This window comes from Gorilla gorilla, chromosome 4, assembly GCF_029281585.2.
Source record: "Gorilla gorilla gorilla isolate KB3781 chromosome 4, NHGRI_mGorGor1-v2.1_pri, whole genome shotgun sequence".
NCBI classification, from domain to species: Eukaryota; Metazoa; Chordata; class Mammalia; order Primates; family Hominidae; genus Gorilla; species Gorilla gorilla.
The window spans coordinates 41,921,952-41,941,384 of NC_073228.2; the positions used below are offsets into that span (position 1 = coordinate 41,921,952).

Genomic DNA, 19,433 nt, shown 5'->3' on the forward strand with positions numbered 1-19,433 from the left:
CCCGGGCCGGCGGAGCAGCCATGGGCGTTGGGGTGCCGGGCCCCCCGAGAGCCGAGGCCTCCGGCCGGACTGGGGGACGCCCGGGCTGCCAGCCCCGCTGACACCGCCTCGGACGATGTGAGCCGGCGACACCGCGGCTGCTTCGCGGGCAGGGCGCGCGCTCCCACCGGCCCCAGCCGCCGCTTTGCTAATTTGGGTGGGGGCGACCGTACCAGGCCGCTCGGGCTTTTGAAGCGGGGCTGGCTGTCTTCGGCAGCTTGACTGGGGGAGGCGACCCACACACAGGGCGCTTGGAGATTTTTTTTTTCATTTTTTTTTTAAAGCGGGATTAACTGTTTTTGGCAGCCTGGTTTTGGGGGGACCCTAAAAAAGGCCTTCTGGGGTTTCTTTTATCGGGGGGAGGGGGCGGTGGTCCCGACTTGGCCAGCCGCCTGTTGAAGCGGGGGAGCGGGGAGCAGGGGCATGCGAACCCGGCTCCCCCCACCATGATGAAGACGGAGCCACGGGGGCCCGGGGGTCCCCTCCGGAGCGCCTCCCCGCACCGCAGCGCCTACGAGGCGGGCATCCAGGCGCTGAAGCCGCCCGACGCGCCCGGGCCCGACGAGGCACCCAAGGGGGCCCACCACAAGAAATATGGCTCCAACGTCCACCGCATCAAAAGTATGTTCCTGCAGATGGGCACGACGGCGGGGCCCTCGGGCGAGGCGGGCGGCGGCGCGGGCCTGGCCGAGGCCCCACGGGCGTCCGAGCGCGGCGTGCGCCTGTCGCTGCCGCGGGCCAGCAGCCTGAACGAGAACGTGGACCACAGCGCCCTGCTGAAGCTGGGCACCAGCGTGTCGGAGCGCGTGAGCCGCTTCGACTCCAAGCCCGCGCCCTCCGCGCAGCCTGCGCCGCCGCCTCACCCGCCGTCCCGGCTGCAGGAGACGCGGAAGCTGTTCGAACGGAGCGCCCCAGCGGCCGCAGGCGGCGACAAGGAGGCCGCGGCGCGGCGGCTGCTGAGGCAGGAGCGCGCCGGCCTGCAGGACCGGAAGCTGGACGTCGTGGTGCGCTTCAACGGCAGCACCGAGGCGCTGGACAAGCTGGACGCTGACGCCGTGTCCCCCACGGTCAGCCAGCTCAGCGCCGTCTTCGAGAAGGCCGACTCGAGGACCGGCCTCCACCGCGGGCCCGGGCTCCCCAGGGCCGCAGGGGTTCCCCAGGTCAACTCGAAGCTGGTCAGCAAGCGGTCCCGGGTGTTCCAGCCCCCGCCGCCGCCGCCGCCCGCCCCGTCGGGGGATGCCCCGGCCGAGAAAGAGCGCTGCCCCGCAGGGCAGCAGCCCCCGCAGCACCGAGTGGCCCCTGCCCGGCCGCCCCCCAAGCCCCGGGAGGTGCGCAAGATTAAGCCGGTGGAGGTGGAGGAGAGCGGGGAGTCGGAGGCCGAGTCGGCGCCTGGGGAGGTGATCCAGGCCGAGGTTACGGTCCACGCGGCCCTGGAGAATGGCAGCACCGTGGCAACTGCAACCAGCCCCGCGCCCGAGGAGCCAAAGGCCCAAGCGGCCCCGGAGAAGGAGGCGGCGGCGGTAGCGCCGCCAGAGAGGGGGGTGGGCAATGGCCGGGCCCCGGACGTGGCCCCTGAGGAGGTAGATGAATCCAAGAAGGAGGACTTCTCGGAGGCGGACTTGGTGGACGTGAGCGCCTACAGTGGGCTCGGGGAGGACTCTGCGGGCAGTGCCCTGGAGGAGGACGACGAAGAAGACGAGGAGGATGGGGAGCCCCCCTACGAGCCCGAGTCGGGGTGCGTGGAGATCCCGGGGCTGTCGGAGGAGGAGGACCCAGCCCCGAGCCGGAAGATCCATTTCAGCACGGCGCCCATCCAAGTAAGTGAGCCCCCCCGCCCTGCCCCCGCGCCGCCCCTGCCACGTGCACGCGGCCGCCCCCGGCTCGCCAGCCAGCCGGGTTTGGCAGGCTGAGTCAGCCCCTGCCACCCAGCCCCCTTCCCAGAAGTTCCCACCCTCAGGGGGGCGTGGGGGAGTTCCAGCTGTTTGTCAGAGAGGGATTTTCAGGTGTGCGAGGGGGGTGGCCTGCCCCGACCTGCCCTCAGGTTCCTCCGCCTGCTGCCCCGCCCCGCCGCTCCGCGGAACCCGCCCTGCCCCACGCGGGTCCTGGGACACCTGCTTTCCCTTCCTCACCCGGACATTCCTTCCTCCAGAGGCTGCCAGAGGCTGGGGTTGGGTAGTGTGAAGGGGTGTGTGTGTCTTCAGGAGAGACATTTGCCCTTCACTGGGTAGAGAGGGGACCGGGGTGCTTTCCCCCTGTATGGGAGCTGGATGAGGTGAGAAAGGGGAAAGCCAGGAACTTCTCAAAACGAAGCTGCAGGGGACCGCAGCCCTTCCTCTATTCTGTTTGTACCCCCACCCCAACTTTGCAGAAGTGAAAGAGGGAAGCAGATCGTGAGGGTGAGCTGGTCTGTGGCCATGTGACTGGCTGGCGCCGTGTTCCCTGGGGGTCCCTGCAGGCCAGCTGCCCGGTTCTGCTTGCACAGGGAGGGGCACTTTGTGTGGTCCTTGATGGGGAGAGGCCTTCTGTAGGCATGGAGGAGGAGGGGGTGGGGCTAGGATCCCCCTGGGTGCCTGGCAGTAGTGGGCATGCCTTTACTCTTGCTGCTCAATAGGACAGACTCCCATGGCCTTGGCAGGCCCCAAGTGTTCTTGCCACATTCTCTGGGAGCCCTGAAAGAGGGATGGGAGCTGCCCCTTTTGGGGGTCTCATCCCCACCGCCACTATTGGTGGTTGGTTTGTGGGTTGTGCCAGAGCTTTGAGATCCTCAGAACAGCCCTGATGGGGAGGGAACATCCCCTGGGGGAAATCAAAAACCCCAGGCCACCCCTCCCCCCACTTCCCACCACCCTCCACTCTTGGCTAGCACATTCAGCCTGCAGGGTTCTTCCTCACCGCCCCAGGCTCAGCTGCACCCGGCCCCAGGTCCGCCCCATGGAAGTGTCCAGGTCCCTGGACTCTCCTTGGCCTGGACCCTGCCCTGCCTTTACCCTTCCCTAGCCAAAGCACCATCTGTTTGCTTGTCGTTTCCATAACTACTCCTGGACTCTGAAGCTTCCCAACTTTCCTCTCACTCGCCCAGAATGTCAGCCTCTGCCCCTCTCCCACCTCCCACCCCAGCAAGAGGCCTGAAAGGTTAAAAGTGAGTGGCTCTCAGGCCAGCCCCTCCCCTGGGCTGGGACCTGCGGGGTCCTCTCCCAACCCCTTTCCCCTCCTGAAGGCAGTGGGGTTCTGAAGGGAATGGGGGACTGTAGTGTTTCTTGGGACTCTGAAGCAGAGTCTGGATCCCCCCACCCCACCCCCACTAATTTTGCGAGAAGTCCGATTCCCTCAGAGTTGGAGTTTGGTCTGGGCCTCTGACTGTCTATATTTGATGCCTTACCCTGATTTTTCAGTAAAAAATAGCACATGATTTGGAGCAGTGCTTCCCGGCTCCCTGGTGACTTTGGAGCTGGCCCGCCCTGTGTGAGAGCCAGGGTGTGTGGCGGGCCCAGTGTGGCTGGCTTTCAGCCTCACTGGGGATTTCCTCCTCCCCACCCTGGCACAGGGGCCCCACTTTTTCTTCTTCCTGCCCCTGCCTTGATGCCAAGTCCAGGGTCCCGGGCCCCATGGATGACCCAATTGTTGCCCTTCTGGAGGTGGAGGCCTCTGCTGAGGGCAGAGAACCCAATTCCAGCTTGGCCTCGGGGAGGTGGGACCTCCCCTAGGGCCCTCTGCTAGACTGGCATATCATGGTGGGCAGCCCGAGGAGGGGTAGGAGGTGGTCTGGGGCCTCTGAGCCCAGGCCTGGGATTCCTGCAGGGGGCAGGACCAGAAAGGGAACAGGATTTGATAGGCTGAGAGAAGAGGGCAGGGTGCAGCCCAGGACAGGCTGTGAGGGTGTGTTTTGGAGGTCACAGTGGGCGTGTGTGTCCGTGTGTGTCAGGGAGGGGTTTGGTTGACCCAGGAGACTGTAGAGACTCAATGATGAAGGGACCGTGTCTCCTAGAGCAGAGGGTGAGAGTCAGGGGACTCCAGTGCAAAGTGGGCCAAATCCCACTGCTGAGTCCAGGCTCACACCAGCCCTGTCCCAGAGCCTGGGGCATGTGTGCAGTGGAAACCAAGTCACCGGTGACCCACCCACCTGTCCCAGCTGGGTGCAGTCTCATCCTGCCTGGCTACAGTTTAACCCTTGGGCAGTGGGCCTGGTGCCCTGGACTATGTGCAAGGTAGGCAGCCTGTTTGTTCGAGGGGTGCAATGGACAGATGAGCTTTAAGGGCTGGAGCCAGAGTTTCTCTGATGCTGTGAAATTGAGGGCATTGAGCTAAGTGACCGGAGGGGTCCCTCCCACCTAAGCCTTCTAGTCCTATGAGCACCCCCTCCCTCTCCCACTGTGGCAGTGAGCCTCTCTGGTAGGGGGTGGGGACGACACGGAGCAAACCCAGACAAAGGCTGGGACACAAGAGTGCTGCTGCCCACCAGGATGCCCACAAGGTCTGCTCCTGGAGGAGACAGGGCCCTGACAAGGGTCCTTGGGGGAGATGGGGTCCCAGTCTGACTCCTCGGGGCTCAGACTCAGCCAACTGATAGAGCTGTTCCCCATCCCTCCCCGCCCCTGCCTGGCTCCAAGTGGTGCCAACCTGTCACTGCAGGCGATGAAGCTTGAGCATGTCATGGTACCCCAAATGGTGCTCATTAACCTCCCACTGGGGGCACCCCTGCCTGGGCCCAGAATTAGACATTCCCACAGAGCCCAGCCCCACCTTCTCTGTCCTTCTGAGAGGGTCAGAGCTGAGGAATTCCTCTTTTTGCTGAGAGACATTGGAGAGAGACAACAGAGGGGTACAGGAGATGCCAAGGCAGGGGTGGCCTCGGAGCCCCATGGCGCCTGGGTTCGCTGTGGGCAGTGTCAGAGGCTGTCCCCTCCTCAGTCTCCTGGGCCCCCTAGCACATGGACAGGGGGTGTAACTTAGAGAGCTGCAGTTGTGGAGGGAGAGCGGCCTGGGTGTGCAGGGAAGGCCAGGCCCAGCTTTTTCCCCTGCTCCTGCCACCCGAGGGGCTCCTGGGGATGGAGGGCCTGCCTCTTCTCCACAGGGATAGAGATGGTCTTTCCTGCTTCCCTCCCCTGCTCCAACATCCACTTGAGCAGCAAGTCAGAGCCAGTCCTGGGTACCTCTCCCCTTCCACCCCTCCTGCTCCCCTCCCCCTCTGCTGTCTCACACCCGCTCCCCCCTCTCTCCCCATCTGGCATTCTCCAGCATCTTCTCCATCCTCTCTCCCCTCCTCCTCTTCCCCTCTTCTGCTCAGCCTGTTCCTTCCTCTCTGTGTCTGTCTTTGTGTCCCCTCTCGCCTGTCTGGCTCTCTGGGTCCTATCTCTCACTTTCCCTCTATCTGGGTGTCTGGGTTCCTGAGTTGGACGTTTCTCCAGGATTCCCCTTCTGTGCCTATGGCAGACCATGCTCACGCTGGTTGGAGCTGCAGAGAGAATAGCAGTGCAGGTCTGCCAAGGCTGGGTCCCTTTCTGTCTTGACCCTGGGCTCCAGAACTATAAAGGCCTTTGTTTTGCTCAGAGCTGGGGTCTCAGGGGACTGGGTGAGGCCTCATCTCAGGGCTGTCATGGGGAGGCATGGGGTGGGTAACTTGGCCTGCCTCCTCGGCCTCCTCATGCCAGTTCTGCCCTTGTCCTCCTGCCGGCCTCTCTGACCAGCTGCCTCCCTTCCCAGGTGTTCAGCACTTACTCCAACGAGGATTACGATCGTCGCAACGAGGATGTGGATCCCATGGCAGCCTCTGCTGAGTATGAGCTGGAGAAGCGTGTGGAGAGGTTGGAGCTGTTCCCTGTGGAGCTGGAGAAGGGTGAGAGGCCAGGAGGCCAGGTCACTTGCGCACAGCTGGGGTTGACCCGGGTCTCATCTCTGGCACCAGCTCCTGCCCTGTGCCCTCAGGGGCTCCCACAGACTTGCTGGGCCTCTCCCTCTGACTCAGGCCCTTGGTGACCTTCCCCGCTCCTCCCTTGTCAGCACCCAGAGCAAACAGGGCCTCCAACCCAGGCCAAGCCACACTCCCACCACCCCGGTCATGGAACCACATTTGCACATTCAGTTAACAGGTCTCTGTAGGGTACTGTGTGCTAGGTCCTGGGCTCTGTGTTGGGGACACAGTGGTGGGCTGCTGGGGAGATGGATGGGGGAGGCAGACATGGAAGGCACAGTCACATCTAATCCCACCCTTAGGCGCTGGAATAGGGGCTGGGGAAGGTAAGGAGGGGCCACTGTAAAAGCGTTTAACAGGTGATCTAACCAGACTGTGCTTGGGGGCATTCTCCAGGGAAGTGAAGCTTGAGTTGCACTCTGGTGAGGAGGAATTAGGGGAGTAGTCAGGAAAGGGGCTTGGCTGCATTTGCACAGGGAGGGCAAGAAGAGCATGCAAATGAGGCCTTGCAGACCACGTGGTCTTATTGCTAAGATGGATTGGGAGCCATTTCGAAGCACAGGAAAGGTCTAGAAAGACCACACCAGGCTGTGATGTAGGGAGGGGGTCACAAGTGGATGGAGAAACGCCATTGTGGCGTGGACAGGAAGATGGCAGAGCGGGTGTGGGTGGACTGGAAAGATCTCCAGGGGTAGAATCCATAGCATCTGGGGGTCATTTGGCTCAGGTGGAGGCTGTGAGTGGGAGGGAGGAATCCAGGTGCCTCCCAGGTCTGGCAGGTGGCAGGTGGTGGTACCATCCCCCATGAGGGAGTGTTTGTGGGGGAAGGTCATTAGTTGGGACATCAGAGGGCCGTGAGTCAGGTAGGGGCAGGTGTGGATAGGGGAATGGACCTCAGGGGAGAGAAAATCTGGAGGTCTTTGGTCCTTGAAGCTGTGAGTACACATGAGACTGGCTGAGAGGGAGAAGACCAAAGGCTTAGGGCTGAGTCTCATCCTGGCTACCCCCATCCTGGCTACCCCCATGCCGGCCACACGCCCTGGTCTGCATATGCAACAGTCTTACCTGCCTGTGCCACCCTTGGCACGCTCTTCTGCCCATTGGTTCTTTGGAAGGGACAAAGGGCAGGGAGCGGCTCAGGAGCCATCCTAGTAGACTTGGCAAAGAAGGTGGACAGAACCATGTCCCTTCTTCAGTTGTGGGACATCCCCTAATGGGGACTGCTTCCTGATGGGGGGGCTGTGCCCTGGAATTCGGGGTGGAGAGTCTCTCGTCTGTCCCCTACAAGCCCTGCCATCTCACCACTCTCTGTTCCACAGACTCCGAGGGCCTGGGCATCAGCATCATCGGCATGGGCGCCGGGGCAGACATGGGCCTGGAGAAGCTGGGTATCTTCGTCAAGACCGTGACGGAGGGTGGTGCGGCCCATCGGGATGGCAGGTACCAATCCTCCCCAGTTTCGCCTGACCCTTTTTCCCTCTCCGACCGGCCATCCTTGGTGGGGTGGGCCACTGAGCAGGGGGTGCGGCGGGCCTTCCCTGGGAGATTTCCGTGCTGTGTGTGCAGCTGAGATGTTCGGGGAGCACTGCCATGCCAGGTGCTGTTCCAGGGCCCAGAAATACAACAGTGAGCACGGTCAGCCCCTATGCCCTGAAGGAGCGTGTGTTCTCCAGGAGGGGCTGGTGACCATGGGGGCTATAGGCGTGTGTTGTGCATCCTGGTCTGGAGTACGGTTTGGGCCCTGGTAGGGAGAAGACAGGCGTGGAGTATATTTGAGCTTTTTTTTCGCTGAACATTGAGTCTCTGACAGTGTTGGGCCGGTGCTGGGCCCTGGGAATTCAATGGTGAGGGCCTGGCACACTTGAGAAGTGTGCAGTGTAGTGTGAGGTAGACATTGAATAAATGGACACACAAAAGGTAGTGAAATGGAGGGAAATGCAGACTGCTGTGAAGGCATACAACAGGAGGGTTTAACCTCTCTGGGCATTAGGGAAGGCTTCCTGGAGGAAGTAGTGCTGGAGCTGAGAGCTAAGGCTGAGCAGGAGTTAGCTGTGCTGAGGGAGTGAGTGCAGAGGTTCCAGGCAGTGGAGCCACGAGCAGGCAGGTGTGGCTGGGGCATAGAGAGCAGGGGCCAGGAGGCTGTGACTAGACCCATTGATGGCAGTGGCTCTGGAGACAGGCTGTCTTTGCACATGTGAGTGTGTGTGCCTGTATTGAGCATCTGTGGTTGCAAGGGGTGAGTTCTGTAGGACAGAAGGTTCAGGGAGGGCATCCTGGAGCTGTGTGCCAGCCAGGGACCCCTGTGTTAGCTGTGTATTCCAGGGGTGTGGGGAGTGGCAGTAGGAAGGGCTGTAGGGCATCCCCCAGGGTGGCTGTAAGTTAGAGTTGACATTGGGGATCTCTTGTGGTGGTACCTCCAAACCCAGACCCCCTCCATGTGACAGAGGTGAGCAGGTGTCCTTTGGGATCTGGGTGACTTTGGGATCTTGTTTCTAGAGATGGGGCTGCCCTGTCAAGGGGCTTCTACCTGTTGTGGCCCAGGTGGCATGGAGAGGGGCCGGGAACAGGATACCCTTTCATTTACCCCTTCCCCTCCCAATGTGAACTTCCAGAGCCTTTCCCATTGTTGCCTGTGGGTTGTCTAAGGAGTGAGTGTGCATGGTGGCCGTGGCCACTCACTCATGCCCACCTGGGAGTGGCATGTGTTGGGGTGAGCTGTTGACAATAGGCCATTTCCTCCATTTCCGTGTGGGAGTCCTGAGAGAAGGCCTGGAGCTCCCAGGGAGGTGGAGTGGAGGAGGGAGGTGTCTGAGAGGCCCCCCACCCTCCATCTCCCTCGGCAGGCCAGACTGAACCTCCCCTTGTATGGAGAACACGGGCTTCAGGGGACACAACTGGAGTGTGTCGGCAGGTGCACCTGTATCAGGTGTGTGTGGGACAGTGTGTGAACTCGAGAGAGTGCCATTCGGTCTTGGGGACTTGGGAGGACATCTGTGCACTCAGTTCTGTGCAGAAATGTACACGTAAGAGGGTGGCATGTCACTTGTGTGCTGTGGGGCTCCTGGCCAGTGTGCATGGCAGAGATGAACTCTGAGAATGTCACACCGCTCGGTCAAGTATGATGAAGGAGGGGACAAGAGTGTGATTGTCACAGGAAGTGTGCCTGCTGCGTCTCCTGGTCCTGGACGCCTGTGTCTGCTTTGCTTGCCTGGCTCTCACTGCCCGCACAGGTGGGCCGCTGACACTTAATCCTCTGGCCTTGTGAATGTTACGCAGGTAGACAAAGTACCAGGTCCCTGTGAGGACAAAGTATCTGTGAGGTTTTTTGTTGTTGTTTTCTTTTCTTGTTTTTTTTTTTTTTTTTTGAGGCAGGGTCTTACTCTGTTGCCCAGGCTGGAGTGCAGTGGCACAAACACAGCTCACTGCAGCCTTGACCTCCCTGGCTCAAGTGATCCTCCCACTTCATCCTCCCAAGTAACTGGGACTACAGGCACGTGCCACCATGCCCAGCTAATTTTTCTTTTTATTGTTTGTAGAGATGAGTTCTCACTATGTACTCAGGCTGGGGAGCCTGGAGTTTCTGATGGGAGGAGGCTACCTCTACCCTCGTTCCTCGGTTCCCCTGTGACCCCTTAACCAATGTCACTCCGCTAGGATCCAGGTGAATGATCTCCTGGTGGAGGTGGATGGAACCAGTCTGGTGGGAGTGACCCAGAGCTTCGCGGCGTCTGTGCTCCGGAACACCAAGGGCCGAGTGCGGTGAGAGCCCAGAGGGGTGGGGCGTGGGAGCGGGCAGGAGGTCCTGGTCCAGGCACTCCGTTCACCTGCCTTAACAGCCAGTTAAGGTTCTGGTGGCCCAGCTCACAGAGGTTCTGCTGACTCCTTGGCTGCAGGAGTTGCTGTGCCTGGAGTCCCTCGCCTCACACCTGCCTTCTCATCCCAGCTCCCTGGCAACAGCTGGCCACCAGTACTCAGCCTTCCTGGCCCACTGTCCACCAGCCCTCCAAACTGTCCTCTAGGGCTTACTCTCCTTCCCCCTACCTGTCCCCGACTCACTGACTGAAGAACTAGGACGTCCAGGGTGAATGCTAACCATATTGGGGTCCCCTCATTGGGACCTCATGCCCCCCACCCCGACCAGCCCTGTGTCATCCTGGGAAGACTCCTCCCCAGGCCTGTAACCAAGGGGACTGGATCAGAAGCTCCCTGTGTCCACTCTACCTTTGGCTTAACATTCAGGGATCACTCCCTGCCCCCCTGCAAGAGGGGTACTACCCCCAGGAAAGGGTGGTGGAGAGAAACAGGATGTGGGTGGCCACCGGGAGGAGGGGCTGGTGCCTGGAAGTTCCACTATTTCCTCTCCATCCTAATCTCCAGTTGCCATCATCCCGCCCCTTCCTGAAGCTCAGGGGCTTGGAGCATACCCAAGAAACACCTCTGCAGCCCATCCCTGCTGGGAGGGTCATCTTCACCTTTCCCTGCCTCATTTTCTCCCCTGTGGCAGGGGAAGAGCCTCCTCAGTGCATGTCCCCTGCAGCCCAGCCTAGAGGTGGGCTGACATTCTCCCTCCCGCAATACTGGCCAGAGGGGTGAATGGGCCTTCCTGCCTCCCTTGGGAAGGAAACCTGATAAGGGCCCCCATTCCCCCATTCATTATTAACACTGCAGCCTTCGGACTCAGCCCTCTCATCTCTCCTCCCCCGGGAGGGCCTGAGTTTGGAGAGGGGAGCATCAGCAGGGAGGATGATGGCATTACCTGGCTGAGGACAGAGGCAGCGGATGATGCCGGTGCCCCTGCAGGTTTATGATTGGCCGGGAGCGGCCAGGAGAGCAGAGCGAAGTGGCCCAGCTAATTCAGCAGACTTTGGAACAGGAGCGATGGCAGCGGGAGATGATGGAGCAGAGATACGCCCAGTATGGGGAGGATGACGAGGAGGTAGGGAGTCCCTGCCTGGCTGGCCGCGTGGTCGCTCCCTGGTGGCTAGATGAAGCATTACAGTCATCTGCCTCTACTGCTTCCCTTGCCCTGGTAAAAAGCCCACAGTGCCATTCCCTGTCCTCCAGTCACACTCTTTGTCCTCAGAGGCCGGAGAAGGAATACACAGTCCTCTCAAAGAGCCCCCAGTCTGAGGGGAGAGCATAGCCCCTAATCTTGGGGGACCTAATCTGAAAGGGAGATAGATCCAGAAGGGGAAAGACAGTACAGGCTGTTTCTTCAGAGACCCAGGCTGATGAGGAACTGACCCCCTCTGTCATCAGGGGACTACCAGGCTGTTGGGGGAAGACGTAAACCGTGTCTCTGGTCCAGCCTCAGGCTGAAGTGGGAGGCACGAACCACATTCCTGGGTAGCTCTCTGTCTGGCATGGGCAACTGGTCCCAGCCCTGGTCATCAGGGCTGAGGGCAGCTGGGAGGGGTGGGCCCACAGTCTCCGGTCTCCCTTCGCAGACGGGAGAGTATGCCACTGACGAGGATGAGGAGCTGAGCCCCACGTTCCCGGGTGGTGAGATGGCCATCGAGGTGTTTGAGCTAGCGGAGAACGAGGATGCACTGTCCCCTGTGGACATGGAGCCTGAGAAGCTGGTGCACAAGTTCAAGGAGGTGGGAGGAGGGGCTCCCTGGAGTGGTGGAGGGAAAGGCAGGCAGGTCTCCTGCCCTTGGCACTGCCTGCCCCACCCTGCTGGAGCTGAGTGCCTGCCCCTCTGCCCAACAGCTCCAGATCAAGCATGCGGTCACTGAGGCAGAGATCCAGCAGCTGAAAAGAAAGGTAAGGGTGCGTATGTGTGTGTGTTTGCGTGCGTGCTTGCGTGTGTTGAGGAGCAGGGTCCCCCTACCCTCACACCTGCACATGCTGACACTTAGGCACAGGTACCCACAGAACAGGCTGCTCTAAAGCAAGATGATATGATAGATATGATATTAAGAGCTTAAGCTCTGGATCCATCTGCTCCAGCATCACTTGCTTCTCTGTGCCTCAGCCTCCTCATCGATAAAATGAGGTCGTAATAGCACCAACACCACAGGGTCGTTGTAGGATTAAATGAGATAATACACGTCAAGTCTTTAGCACAATGTCTAACATAATAGGAGCTCAATAAAAAGTCAAAGTAGGCTGAGCGCAGTGGCTCATGCCTGTAATCTCAGCACTTTGGGAGGCCAAGGCAGACTGCTTCAGCCAGGAGTTAGAGACCAGCCTGGGCAACATGGCGAAAACCTATCTCTACAAACAATACAAAAATTAGCCAGGTGTGGTAGCACACACCAGCGATCCCAGCTACTTGGGTGGCTGAGGTGGGACGATCACTTGGGCCAGGGTAGGTCGAGGCTGCAGTGAGCCGTGATTGTGCCACTGCACTCCACTCCAGCCTGAGTAACAGAATGAGACCATGTCTCAAAAGAAAAAGAAGTCAGTATATTAGCTGTGATACCAAAGCATGCTAAGTTCTGCTCTAGATGTCTCTATGTTTGTGCTGTCCCACATATGTCTGCTAGATATAGGCCCATTGATAAGTACAGACCACCCAGAAGTACACACACTGACACAGCAGCCTGGCCCCAGGCACATAGTACCCACAGACCCCCTCACCCAGACACACAGAGACACCCACTCTACACAGACACAGTCACAGAGACAATGGACCTGTGCTTCACATTACACTCGAGGCTATCAGCCTGGATATGCAGACCCACTCTGCACCTATCTGCTCTGAAACACACAGGCATGGCCATCGATCAGACCACCTGGTCTAGGAAGAGTGTCACAGGGCATGCACATTCTCATCTGGGCAAGTAACACAAAGGTGCTGATGCTGACCGCAGATGGAGACGCATGGCACACACACACACACACACACACACACACACACACACACACACATATGTAGTATACACAGATGCTTACACAAGCATGTCAGGTGCCAGCACCCTCACAGGCATGCAGATATACAGACTTCATATTAAAAGTCTGTATGGAGCCTCTGCTGGGACCTAGACTATAGGAGTCCCAGTACCTATGGGGCTTCTGCCGTGGTGGGGAGAGACAGATCTATAGGGGTCTTGCAGACATGGGAGTGTGTGTACCCTCCCACATGGGGGTATGCAGGAGAGGAGGCCAGGGTTTGGATGGCTGGGGCAGAAGCAGGGGCATTCCTGGCAGGGAGAGGAGCTCCATGGAGCTTGGAGGCTGGCTTTGAGGGGAGGCCAGTCAGGAGGTGGCAGCATGCCTGTCGGAGAGAGGTGGAGGCAGGGCTGGACTGCCAGAATGGGCTCTGGCTTGCAGTATCCTGCCTCCCCTCTAAAGACTCTGGCCTTGGTCCTACAGATAGCATGGGGTATGTGGCCATTGGGATTTTTCGGAAAGCCACTGCCTACAAAGTGGGAGGGCATGAAAGTGGGCAGTGCTGGGAGGCAGGCAAACTGGTTAGGGGCCCAGACAGTGTCCTGGCAGGGGTAGGCCAGGACTGCTCAGAGTATAGGCAGAGGGTCTGGAAAGGAAGGGTAGGTGAGCGCTGCATTTCCGGGGTCAGAGTGACAGGCCATGTTCCTGAGGTGTATGCAGAGTATGAAAGGGAGGGGCACGCCAAAGGTCTGTTAGTGCATTCTACTTACAGACATCCTCTGGGTACCTTCTAGATGTCCAGTATTGTTCTCATCACCATGATGGGCAAAGCCAGAGTTGATCGTTGTTCTTGTGCATATGCAAACTAGTGACTGTGTCATCATCACACACTGGCATGGGGCTCTGTAGGAGAGAACAGGCTTACTGAGCTGCTAAAGCAGGAGGAACCTGATTCGGGTGGAGGTGGGAGTAGGGCTGTGCTGTTGGAGGGAGCTGTGGGGGCTTTTTTGGAGAAGTGACACACAGCAGAGAGTTGAAGGGTAAGCTAGAGGGAAATAACTAGGCAAGCAGGAGGGTAGATGGGGGACATTCCAGGCAGAGGGGACAGCACACGCAAAGGCCCTGTGGCAAGTCTGAGGATCTGCAGGAAGGCCTGTGTGGCTGGGGGACAGAGAGCAAGGGATGCTTGCAGCAAATACTGGCCTGAGACTGAGTCCCAACATGGCTATGAGGTTGTGGCACCTTTTAACAGAGCAAGTCAGGAAAGGAGGCATAGGTTTGTGCAGCTGCGGAGGTCTGGTCTGGGGCATGGTACCTGGGAGGAGCTGGGAGCTAAAGCTGGGAGTTGGGAGCAAGGGTGGGCTGGGACTTGAGATTTGCAGCTCAGAGTGCACAGAGGTAATGTGGGAGATGGGCCGGTGCCCCAGGGCAGTGAGTATAGAGAGAACAGAGGATCCGGATCTGAGCTGTGGGGGACTGGAGGTCTGCGCTGGGGTCACCTGGAAGCTGGGAGAGAACCAGGATTGTTCAGGAAGCCACAGGTGCAGAGACTGGCGAGCAGGGCTGGGGCTGCAGAGAGGGGACAGAGAGTAATGGTGACCCTCATCTGCCCTTTTACTTCACATGTACTGTCTCACTGGAGCTTTTGTGAGATTGGGAGGCACATATCACTGCCATTTTACAGATGGGATAACTGAGGCTTGGGACATTAGTTGCATTGCCCCAAGTCAGAGTATCAGTGACTAACCGAAGCCTCCAGCCTCCCTGCGAGTGGGGTGCAGTGACAGGGAGTCTGGTGGGAGCTCTGAGGCTGAGCTCTACTTCTTTCCTCTCTGGGTTTCAGTTCTCAGGCTCAGCCAAAGAGGGTTAGTAGTTGGGGTGCAATGGACTCCACAACGGTAGGAATCCCCTGGCGACTCTGGCCCCAGTGCTAGGATGGGGGTACCCTTTGGCTCCTGCTGGCCCCCACCAACCCAGGACCGTGCCTTTCTCTCTCAGCTGCAGAGCCTGGAGCAGGAGAAGGGGCGCTGGCGGGTGGAGAAGGCGCAGTTGGAGCAGAGTGTGGAGGAGAACAAGGAGCGCATGGAGAAACTGGAAGGCTACTGGGGCGAGGCCCAGAGCCTGTGCCAGGCTGTGGACGAGCACCTGCGGGAGACTCAGGCGCAGTACCAGGCCCTGGAGCGCAAGTACAGCAAGGCCAAGCGCCTCATCAAGGACTACCAGCAGAAGTACGTGGCTGGGGGCTGGGCGGGCTGGGCCCAGGGAGCATTGAGAGGCTTTTGGGGACAGTCCCTCCCCATCCCTCCAGCTGAGTAGGGAGGCACAGAAGTTGGAGGGCCCCATGGTGGGGACACCCGGTCCGGAATGACCAGGCATCAGAGCCAGCAGAGAGCCAGACCCCCAGAGGCTTTGGGAAAACCTGGGGCCTCCCGACCTGAGAACAGGGAAGGACAGAGTTGCCCAGGTAAAGCTGAGGACCTGGGTCGCCCTGGATGAAAGCCAGACCACACACCCTTACCTGCCATCTGTCCCTTGCCTGTGCCCAGGGAGATCGAGTTCCTGAAAAAGGAGACTGCACAGCGTCGGGTTCTGGAGGAGTCGGAGCTGGCCAGAAAGGAGGAGATGGACAAGCTCCTGGACAAGGTGGGCCCGGGGCGCCCTGTGGGCAGGGCCCAGTGGAGGGAGCAGCACTGAAGCCCCTACCCTGTGGGTCCTGGAGGGAGGGGATGCCATGTCCTCACCGGGGGGCGGAAGGGGCTGGGATCATGCCTGGTGTCCAGACCTGACCCCCTACCCTCCTTTGTTTTCCAGATCTCAGAACTGGAAGGAAACTTGCAAACACTGAGGAATTCCAATTCTACTTAACAGGAATCATTCCATGACTGGACAATAATTAACCCCCCTCCCATTGTCCTCCCTCCCCTGTCCTCAACACCCCACCCCTCCCCCTACCAGCCTGGGGACAGGTGCCCCGACTCCCCCCACCCCTCCACCCCACCTCCCCCAGCTTCAGGGACCAGAGGGCTCATATCACAGGCCCCCTTAAGATGGCCTGGGCAGACAGAGGTGGCTAGAAGGGCAGCCTCTTTCTTGCCCCATGGGGCTGAGGCACAGAGGCCGAGGGCTGCCGAGGGCTGGCCTGGTGGTTGATGGACACAAGCACCTGCAGATCAAACTGCCAGACTTTACACACTCCAGCTTTTGTCTCTGGACTGGAACGGGGCTGGGGCTCTCCCAGCATCTGCCAACTGGGGGCTGCTCCCTGCCCGTGGGGCACCTGGGTGGCCCCTGGGCCTCTTGACTTGAGATTCTACCTTCTCAGCCCTTCCCTCTCCCCCCATCATTGTGCCGTCTCTGTTGCATTCTGACCCTCCTGCCTGGGGGGTGGGGGCGTTGCCTCAACACCTCCCCCATCCCTGTTCCCTGTCCTGGGAGGGATAGAGTCCACCCCAGAGCCCGGAGGCTGGGCCTGGCCCTGGCCCTGCACTGATTTCTCATGTGTCCTTCGGGAAAAGGGGAGTGAGAGTGGGAAAAAGGGAGAGTTCAGGACACCTGGTCCCCAGCTCCCCATTGCCTGGGGCAGCAGCCCTCAATTTCTCCTTGTGCCTCCCCTCTTCCAGGTGCCAAATAGCCATAACCTCCTCTTGGAACTGTTATGTGGCCTCTCTGGGGTCCAGGTTTCCTGGTCAAGGCTGGGAATGCCAGGGAGGAAAAGGGGGTCTGGCTACAGAGACCCTGGTCTTAGGCAAGGGGAACATTTCTCCCTGGAGAGTCAGGTCCTATCCTGTGCTGCCCTGTCTGCCCAGCCCAGGGCGATGCCTGGAAGCCTACTGACATTGCAGGGAGTCAGCCTCACCCCCACCCCCTACTGTTTTTCCAATGTTTTGACTGGAGGGCAAAATTTTACTACTACTCATCTTTTTGGAGACCAGGGCTGCCCTGCTGGCAGCCTGCCTTCTAAGTGAAATCGACTCTGTTTCCCCACTTTAACCCCAAATTGGGGCTTGGACCAAGGGAGGTGAGACCCCCTCCCCCAGGTCCCCTCCCCTTTCAAAATCCATCTCATTTTGCCACTTCATGCCCCTGCCCTAACTGGGTTTTTGTTCATTTTTTAAAAACAGACCACCCATCCCATCCGTTCTGGCTTCTTGTCCCCTGTAAATAGACCATGACTTCGATCAGTATTTCTTGTACCCACCCCTTCCTATCCCCAGATGTGCCCCCATCCCCTGAAGGAGCTGGCTGTCTCAGTCCTGGGCTCACGCACTTCACCCCGGCAGATGGAGGGGGCGGAACCGGGTGGGCGGGGCCGCTTCCGGTTGCTCGGGCCAGCGGCCACCCCTGCCCAGCCGTCGGGAGGACCGCATCTCTGTATATAATATATATATGTATGTATTGTTCCCGGTTTTGTACGGACCATGCCCTCTGTCAGGTCGTCCCCATAAAAGCAGCCCCCAGAGCCTTGCTGCCTGGTTTCTTGATTCACTGAGGTGGGGAGTGGGCAGGGATCAAGGATGCCAGGCTGCCCCAGTGGTCCCCTCCCACCAGTGCTGCCTCTAACCCTGAGGAACTTCTTACAGTGTCCCCCCGTTTCCGGTTCCAGCAAACTGCTTTTCTACCCCCATTCCAGCCATCAGCACCCATGCTTTTTGTCCAGTCCTCCTGGGCAGGGCTGAGGGTTTCTAGAGAGTTCGTTTAGTCTGCATTCGTTTTTCAGGGCCTCTAAGAAGTTCAAAGGATGGGCTAAATACAGCAAGGTGAACCCCAAGTCCCTCCCCCAGAAGGCCTTTAAACTGTGGGGACACTCAAGAGGCACCCGGTGTGAGGCAGGTAAAGGATCAAAGGATTGCTGGGGGTGGGAGGTGACTGCCTGGCAGCTTAGTACCCAGGGTCCTAGAGGATCTGTTTGCCCTTTGGGGCGGGCCAAGTGGCCTGAAATAGCCCCAGCCCCTGTGCTGGGCCAGCAGGCCTGTGTGCTGACTCACCAGCTCGAATGCTAATGGGTCTGGGAGTATAGGTGCCAGAGTTCCAGGGACAAGCTTTGGTGAAGTCCCAAAGGGGTGAGAGCCAGCAGGGAATGGGGCAGGAGCTTATGGCAGGCCCCAGGGCCAGCCTTTCCTTGCCGGGGTGCTGGTGTGCAGATGTCAGAGACCTGAAGCATGGAGGCACTTGCACTCAGTGGTGTGGCCCTAGGGGATTCTCACCTTTGCCATAAGGAATGAAGTCCCAACTTCAGAGCCCTTCAAGGTCACCTTGGTGGGCCCTTAAGAACATCCAGATGAGTGGCCAGCACCCCCAGGGGACAGTCTGCTCCAGAAGCTTCCCTTGTAGATGGCCGTGCCACACAGGTCACATTCATGCTAAGCCAAATTCTGGCTTCCCATAGCTATCCCTCAAAAACCCTAGGTCTACACCTCAGGCCAGTCCAATCCTGCCTCCCACCTGAGGGTTGCCTGGAAACCTGGGGATAGTGAATACTCTTCCCAAGGCATCTTTGCTATGTGGACGATTGTTGGAACACTCTGGGAGCCCTAAGGATGCTGAAGACCGATCAAGGTGTCTGATCCCCGAGATCAGAGACCACCAAACCACAGGGTCAGAGGTCATGGCTCCAGAGTTAGAAGTCACTGAACCCCAGGGCCACCAAGGCCCTGCTCAGGAAACCTAGCCAAGAAGTGAAGTGGCGTGACCTTCCTGTAATCTGTAGTCTTAATCTGGGTGGGGAGGCAGGCATGAAGGTTTCGAGGGTTTCTGCTGGGCTGATGGGGGCTGAGCATCCAGGGCGGGGTCCCTCTGTCCCTCCCCCACTCCCCGTCTGTCCTGTGTGTTAGGTGAGGGGCCTATACATTGTATGTTTCAAACGGTGGGCCAAGTAACCCCTCACATTTAAGCCCAAGTGTGTTGTGTGCCTGGAGGTGTGTGTGGCTTTGCTGTGAGTTTCTCAAGCCTGAGCTATGACTTGCCCATGATACACAGTATGTCCATGTTTGGGACTTTGTCAAGTAGCTGTAAGTGGGCCTGTCACCTTAAACCCTCCTTATCCCCCCACTCACTTGCCCAATTTTGGGCTTGAGTAGGTTTGCCAACACTTGCCAATAAGGCAACTTATTGCCAACCCTCAGAAGCTTAGGCCTCACTAGGAATAGGGGAACAGGGGCTCCTCCTGGGTCCTATGGCCTGGCAAACATACCCATCATCTCCCCACCCCCTTGGGATGTACAGGGTCTATATAATCAAGCCCCCCACTACAGCCCACCACTCAGATCTCACCAGATGCCTACAAAGCACATCCCCTTTAAGACAGCCAGATGCAGCCCCCACAGCTATCAACAGAAACCCCACCCCTTCCCCAGATTTCCACAATCTAGCCTCATGGCTGCCAGAAGATTCTGAAGACACCCAGAGACCCCCAAACTCCCATAAATCCCCTAAGATACCCTCAGACCCTAAAGGCTGTTAATTCTGTCCTCACTCATAGTCACAAGATTGTCCTGGTTCAATAGGCCACTTCCCGGAGGCCTCAGACTGCAGAGTCCTGTGGGCCATCAGGGAACTCTGTCCTATAGACTCCACACCTCTCCTCTGACTCTAGACCCCTGATCCAGCTTCACCACTTGCCTTTTTTTTTTTTTTTTTTTTTGAGATTTGA

General features: G+C 58.9%; 1 protein-coding gene across 1 annotated transcript; it reads left to right on the forward strand.

Moving 5' to 3' along the window:
- Positions 1-17,243, forward strand: PPP1R9B (protein phosphatase 1 regulatory subunit 9B). The gene is made up of 10 exons (XM_004041324.5): positions 1-1,856; positions 5,740-5,872; positions 7,267-7,387; positions 9,602-9,706; positions 10,748-10,883; positions 11,395-11,547; positions 11,660-11,713; positions 14,783-15,012; positions 15,331-15,427; positions 15,596-17,243. The coding sequence occupies exons 1-10, from the start codon at positions 486-488 to the stop codon at positions 15,647-15,649; spliced, it is 2,454 nt and encodes an 817-aa protein (XP_004041372.4). The 5' UTR covers positions 1-485; the 3' UTR covers positions 15,650-17,243.
- Positions 17,244-19,433: the final 2,190 nt, after the last annotated feature.

Coding starts and splice junctions, on each gene's coding strand:
- PPP1R9B (XM_004041324.5), top strand. CDS start 486: ATGATGAAGACGGAGCCACGGGGGCCCGGGGGTCCCCTCCGGAGCGCC. Junction 5,873..7,266: donor CCCTGTGGAGCTGGAGAAGG/GTGAGAGGCCAG, acceptor TCTGTTCCACAG/ACTCCGAGGGCCTGGGCATC. Junction 9,707..10,747: donor AACACCAAGGGCCGAGTGCG/GTGAGAGCCCAG, acceptor GTGCCCCTGCAG/GTTTATGATTGGCCGGGAGC.